The sequence below is a fragment of the Alligator sinensis genome, unplaced genomic scaffold (genome assembly GCF_000455745.1).
Source record: "Alligator sinensis unplaced genomic scaffold, ASM45574v1 scaffold311_1, whole genome shotgun sequence".
Classification (NCBI taxonomy): Eukaryota; Metazoa; Chordata; order Crocodylia; family Alligatoridae; genus Alligator; species Alligator sinensis.
Genome location: NW_005842355.1, coordinates 596,988 through 603,808, shown reverse-complemented (window position 1 = coordinate 603,808; position 6,821 = coordinate 596,988). Strand labels below are relative to the sequence as shown.

The 6,821-nt window shown below is 45.5% G+C and overlaps 1 protein-coding gene across 1 annotated transcript in view; it reads left to right on the top strand.

Moving 5' to 3' along the window:
• The window catches only part of LOC102375306 (mucin-17-like), a 15,383-nt gene extending 10,417 nt beyond the window's left edge, over positions 1 to 4,966 (top strand). Inside the window, exons 7-13 of the mRNA XM_006029083.1 lie at positions 1,020 to 1,156; positions 1,247 to 1,371; positions 1,995 to 2,053; positions 2,492 to 2,646; positions 3,164 to 3,267; positions 3,888 to 4,010; positions 4,718 to 4,966. Of these exons, the coding sequence (XP_006029145.1) occupies positions 1,020 to 1,156; positions 1,247 to 1,371; positions 1,995 to 2,053; positions 2,492 to 2,646; positions 3,164 to 3,267; positions 3,888 to 4,010; positions 4,718 to 4,768 (754 nt within the window). The 3' untranslated portion in view covers positions 4,769 to 4,966. The remainder of the gene's footprint in view (positions 1 to 1,019; positions 1,157 to 1,246; positions 1,372 to 1,994; positions 2,054 to 2,491; positions 2,647 to 3,163; positions 3,268 to 3,887; positions 4,011 to 4,717) is intronic.
• Positions 4,967 to 6,821: the final 1,855 nt, after the last annotated feature.

Genomic DNA, 6,821 nt, shown 5'->3' with positions numbered 1-6,821 from the left:
GGGAGGAGGGGTGTGGCGGGGGGGGGGGAGCTTTTCTCATTGCTTCAGTTCTTGCTGCACTTGAGTGGTGAGAGCTAATGGGACAGCTTGGCAATGCTAAAGTTGTGCAAGGGCCTTGTACAGACCCTAGAACGGTTGGCCAAACCTGAATTGTTCCTCTTGGAATATGAGGACCTGGCAAGACACTTGGCCAGCCACGAGGGGTCACTCCTGACCTAGAATTTCTGTTTGCCTCAGACACTATTGTCATGAAGGACCGTCCATGGGGCTCTGACTTTGGCAGCTATTCTGCCTTCCATAGCCTCGTGCAGTCTCCCAGGAGGAAGAGCTGGGAGGGGCAGAAGCACTGATATCTCATGATACTACAGTTCATGTCCTAGGAATTATAATCCTGAAATAACCAGGAGCCAAAGAGTGATGCCATTGCAAATCAGGGTTGTGACGAGTTCAAGAGGTATGTTGGGAGGGGAGAAGACCCAAGGCCTCCTAGTTTAAGTACTTGGTAAGGAATGCTTTCCAGACTTGGTTAGTCTGGATGTGACCTGGAAGTACATTGCTGCAAAGTGTATTGCATGCTAAAGGCCCATCTGTCTGTGTAGGGCAGAGCAGCAGCACTAGACATGACATGTGTTTTAGTGCTGGAAAAACAAGTTGTTTAATTTGTCCTCACTACAGTCCTAAAATGGAGCTGGTCGTTATTAATGTAGCAGTGTTTTCATGTAGCTAGACTGGAGTCAGACTTGGCTCCAGCTGTCTCAGTGTGTTCATTCAGAAATATAGGGCTTCATAAGCACCATTTTTTTCCCCCCCCCCCCCCCCCCCCCCCCCTCGTCGGCAAAAAAATAGGGCGTCAAAAGCCCCCTTTTTTTCCCCCCCCCCCCCCCACCCCCACTTTTGGGTGGAGGTAAAACCAGGCTTGAGTGGCTGTAATACAACCTTGCTACCTACCACTTCAGCCTCAGAGCTCTCTCTAGTGAACTGCTTACATCTGTTTTCTACTAACGCCTCTTCTTATTTAGGAATGTCAAAGGTGATTTGGAGGTTAGAGGAGAAGTCTACATTGACACACATACCCATGCTGATGTTGGCCAGGTTCTGCAAGCACTGAAGGGGCTTGCTAATTTCTCCGTGGACCTGACCTCTCTCTCAGTGGATGGTCAGTACTTTCTATCTCAGCCATGCTAGCCAAAAGGAGGCAAATAAGCAAATGCTCATCTAACCCTCCCTTGTTTTGTTTCCACTGCAGGGTCAAGGCTCAGCTTGCAGGTCTTCCCAATCTCTTTCACTATCACCAACAAGATGCTGAAAGAGGAGTTGGTGGACCACTCCTCGGTGGAACACCAGGATCTCACTAGGGATCTTGCTGATGTGGTAGGTGTGCCCAGCTTTTGGATAAGAGTTGCTGTGCAATCCTCTAGGAAGAAAACCTAGAGGATTTCTAGGACAGGAGGCAGGAAGCTAGAAAATGTCACCTCCAAGATGCTTACAGTAATTCTCAATAGGCCTTGGCACACTCTGTTGTATGAAGTTCTCTTGCATCCTGCTTGTGGAATCTGAGTGCATGTTATGACTGCTACTTCATTCATGGACATGGGATATGGTCAAGCCCATATTCAAATTAAGTGAGACTCCTTGAGATGGTGGTTACCCCTTACTCACTAGAGCCATTTTGCAGAACTCCTTATAACATGGGGTCCTGAAGGGGCCTTTCCTTCAGTAGGAAACCAGAATGTACTTCAGTTTTGTTCCTGGGCTGCCACACTGATTCATCTGGAAGCCTTAGTAGCTTCTGATTGTTCATGTTCTTGCAATAACTCCCCAAACCTAGCTTGCCCACTAGTTCACTCCTGAGGTTTGGTCTGATAGTTTCCTTGGAGCTTCCACATGCATGCTATGAAGCTACTAGATGTTAACATTCACTGCACAGGCAGGTAAATAAACCCTATGGGGGAAGAACTAAATTGACTTCATTGTTATTTCATCTCTCTCTTTAGCTGATGCATGCTTTGAGGACATACAACAGTCTCCTGCAAGTGGTGATTCGAGACCTCCTGTGAGTGTGGTTTGTTTGTTTGTGTGGGTTTTTTTGTTTTGTGTTGTTTTTTTTAAAAGGGCACTCTGCTGCTCCACTTCCCTAGGGTATAGGGGGGGAAAAAACTCATGGGGCTTGCATGCTGTAGGAAACTCACCTCCTTAGTATGCATGTTGTATGACATGATCTGATTCCTTTCACCCACATGAAAAGTGACTGTTTTGAGAAACACTTCCTCCTTTGCTCCAAGAGTTTCCTGCTCATATACTCTGCTTCAATAAGCAGCTGACGGGCCTTCCCAGTGAAGGGGACTACATGGCTAGTCTCATAGACCCTGTCTGACTGGGACTTCTTGAAAAGAGCAATTCAGAACTTTAGCCAGACCTGTAGCTATGTCATCTGGGTGACTGCCATTGTCTGTTGAATACTAGAAAACCTGTTATTACTCCTTTCTTGTAGAAGTGGCTCCCTGATGTGTCATGGTGATGTGATATTCCAGCCCTCTGCTCCCTCCAGTATGGATGTCCTTAAGACTCTTGTTGATTCAGTTGGTCCAAATGATGCCTTGGCTGGGTCACACTTCCAGGTGGACCCGTACTCTTTTATTGTGGCAGGTAGGATTGCCCTAGGGATCTAGATGGAAGACTACTGGGGTCTGCCCTAGCCAAAACCAAACACTAAAATGAACCTCCAGTGTGAGGCTTCCTGTGTTGGTGCACTAAATGGTAGGAACAAAATCCATAGCTCCTCTCCTCTCAGAGGCAAAAGACCTTAACTACTGCATTCACTTGCAAAAGAATGATTGCTCTCGTCTTGGCAGAGGAAGATGAACTTGGGTTTTGTCTGAAGCTTCACATATCTAGTTACCACTGCACAAAATCCTGCTGGAAGCTTTAGCTTACCGAAATGGAATTATTGGTTTTTGTGCATCCTGTACCTGTGGATGAGGCTTGGTGTGGAGTGAAGAAATGACAACCAGGAAGGCGGGGAATTACAGAATAAAGTGTGCACCCATAAGGAAAGATTATTTAATGCCCTCTAACAGGTGGCTAAACAAACTAAGAGCCTTCATTTGAGGAGAGATCAAAAAAATCTGGCTCTGCTGTGTCTAACTGTGGCCCTTCATTCTAGACAGCCAGCTGGAACCGCCTCTTGTGTATCCAAGCCTTCCTGGATATGGAGTGGCAATCATTGTGTGCACACTTGTTGTTCTAGCTGTCATCCTCTCTCTGCTGGTAAGATGTAAAGCAGTATGTTCCATTGACATCTCTTCTGAGTCACAAGCTGAACCTGTAGTACAACAATGCTTGGTAGCACAAGTCATGGGGTCCACTGCATTGGGGTAACCAATGATTCTGGCTCATGGCATTCTTGAGCAACTTGAATAAAAATGAGCTGATATTAATGAAGACTCTTAGAAATGGGCTTTAATCTAGCAGTAAAGTGGGTGTATGGACTACGTGCATGCAGTCCCAATTGCCAGGCAGTGAACTGCTCCTGGTGGAAAGGTTGCACATAGAAATGGGAAACTTGTCTAGAAACCTGCCCCACTAACTTGAGGGGCCTACAGAAGGGTATAGGTCAGAGTGGGAACCACTTTGCCCAGGCACGGATCCTGTTCCAGTAACTGGAACTCCAGTCTGCAGTAGCAGACCAATGAGGGGGCCAAGCTTGAGGGTGGCACCAGTCGGGCCCTTCAGATTTCTTATCACATGATGTGACCTCCTTGCTATGAGAAGGATGGGGGAGGAGAGGGGACACAAATGCAAGCACTGGCCCCTGGGTCCTGGAGATCCATGGTACATCACTGGTCTCCAATATGCTGGGAAAGATCTCTGCCATTTTGTTCTGACAGTGTCTAAAGCCCAAAGTTTTTGGCTGGCGTGACCAGATCAAAATAGGAAGCAGGAGAGATCCTGAAGCAGGAATGCAAACTTTTGAAATGGACCGTCCAGGATTCTCCTCTACCACTCCAGAGGCAAGTAACATGGGAAGGGCTTCTGTGTAGCCTTGGACTTCTGTGTAGTATTTATAGAGCTGTGATTTTTGGAGGTTTGGTAGCAGTGGACTCTGGATTGGAGCCGTATCCTTCTGGCAGGATCCTAGGAGCTGGGCAGGAAAAGGGTAAACTGGGCTGTCTCCTCTCAAAACTTTGGGCTTTCCAAATTTGCCTTGTAACTGTAGATGCAAGAAAAGCCATTGCTGCAACTTCAATCTAACACCTACTTAACCTTCTAGCTGTAAGTATCTGAAACTCATCCAGTGCTCTTATTGGAAGCTACTAACAAATCTCCTGCCTTGTGCTGTCTTTCCCCCTCTAAAATGGGAAGACCTGTAGTATCCCAACATCAAGCCAAGATCTAGAGCTATGTAACGCTAACAAACTCCTCCATTTCTTCCTGGAGCATTAAGAGGCATTTGCGGGGGGGGGGGTGTTTGTTTGTTTTTTGGGGGGGTGTTAAACTTGCATATCTGCTTGGTAGGGCATGGACTGATTTGTTCTAATGCATGTAGTATCTCTGTTAGCTTGTAGGAAACTACTTCTTCCACAGGAGGCTTGCCCCTTCTAGAGCTACAGCAGGATTGACCTTTTGCTGTCCAACAGACTAGAATGAGGCTGGGGGTGTCTATAAACCCAGGCAGACCAAACGGGTGAGATGACTTAGACTCTTATCTGAACTGCAGGGTCACGGCAGATGTTCGTATGCCCCAGGAAAACAAAGCGCCAGAGACTGAAGATGCAGCATACAAGTCTTTCAACCTGCTCTGGGAGTCTTCAAAGCACTTGCTCCTCAGGAAGGTATCTGAGTGGAGGCACCCTCTCACTTGGTCAACTTTGGTACTGTCCTTGGTACTTTAATTTGTGGATGTATGAAAGAGCAATTACCTGTCTGCACCATGAATAAATGCTGCCTGCACTATAGAACTGTGAAACTAGCTGCAACTGGATTTTTTTTTTTTCTTTTTTTCTTTTTCTCCCCCTTCCCCAACATACCAAAGGGAAATCTGTCTTGGTTGTCTTCCCCCTTGCTTCTGAGGAGCACTGCTCTTGTAGTACAGGCTTGATCACTCTGGGGGATGCACAAACTGTGTAAGGCGGAGGACTAGGTGCCCCTTTCCAAAACAGCAAGGAGGTAGGTTCTCCATGGGACTGAACTCTTGATCACCGGTTTCTTGACACAAAGCCAGTTCTGGTCTCCATACTTTGCCAATGAAGCTAGATAAGTTCTCACTGAACCAAGCAAATTTCCTTCTCCTCCCCCCATCATGGGATGGCAGAGTTTTATTATGAGTATAACTTTTAAGAGAATTGTGCCTTTTTTTTTTTTTTATTCATTCTTCCTATTGCACTTTAGTTTGTTTTTTAGTGTTTATAGTTGGTGTCAACTTGCTCCTTGGAACAGATGTTGCTGCCACTGAGAAGGCTCATAAAGCTTTTGCTGGGTGGTAAGGGACTTTAAGTCCAGTGGTGCTACTGTCCATCTCAATGAGGAGAAAGTTGTTGAGTCTCTTACAATGATGTAACCACTTATGCCAGACTACAGACAGCACTTCTGTTGGCATTTAGTGTGAATAAACTTGATTGACTCTCAAACAATAGCTTCATCCTTGGCTACAGTGGGGCATTGACTGATTGTTTCAGAGGACCTTCCTACTTGGCTCTTCCAAAATGGGAACCAACAGTTATCACAGGGCTTCTACAGCTGGGGGTACTACTGTTTTTGTTTTGCTGTATAGGTGTCCCCTATGGTTGGAACTGGTGGCTCCTCCTTCATGTCAGCTGGTGACCTTCCTCTTTAACTGAGGCAGAAAGTCTACTGTTAATACAGACTTGGGCAAGTTTATCTATGGGTGTTTTGTGGGTTGTTGTTGTTGGTTTGGTGGTTTTGTCCACATGCTTAGAGCACAAGTCATCCACTCAGTGCAAAGTGGTAGTTGTTCCCACTACAAGCTAATATTCATCCTCTTCCCCACCTGATGGCCATGTTTCCTTGGCTGACTACACCTGGGCAAGCCTCCAATCTGGGATTCATGTAGTATGGAAGAGCATGTACCAAGATGGCTGAATCTAACTTGAATCTGAGCTTCAGTAAAGGTGATTTTTATTCAATTTATAAACTATCTTGGGATGCTGAGGAGCTCTCTTAAAGAACTAGCTTTTGTGCTCTGTCTACTCAGTGTGTACCAACATGGAAGTAGTTTTCTGGGCCATACATGGTGCTACTGCAGTTTAACAAATACCAGCATGAGTCTCCTCTGCAACCACATGGTATCAGCATGGCTGGATTCTAGGGAAGACTGCCTTTCCCTAAAAGATCTGAGGGGTGATTTTTTTTTTTTTTTTTTTAAATTTCCTCCCTCATTACAGGTAGGAAAATAGAGGAAGGAGGGCCAGGCAGTTGGGTTGAGCTGGCTCATTCAAGAACACTAGTTTATAGTGTAGGACCCTTTCTTCCCTACCCCCAAACTTTTTGGAAGATGGCTATTTCCTCCTCTTTCTATTTTCTTCCCTCTCCCCACCCAGCTGAGGTCACGCAAGCAACTTGGCAACAAAGTAGTTTAATATGTACATTTTTTTATATATATATTTATTTATTTGTGGTAGCTAATTTTAAAGTGGGTTTGTTTTTTTTTGTATTGGATGTCACTCCTTTTATTTGGAACCACTTGAAAATAAATAAAATTCATTTGGCTTATGCTCATTGCTATTGTACACAACTCCATCCTTGCTAGAGGTAGGTGAGGATGTTGAATCATACAGCAAGAGTGCCATACTTTTCAACTAAAG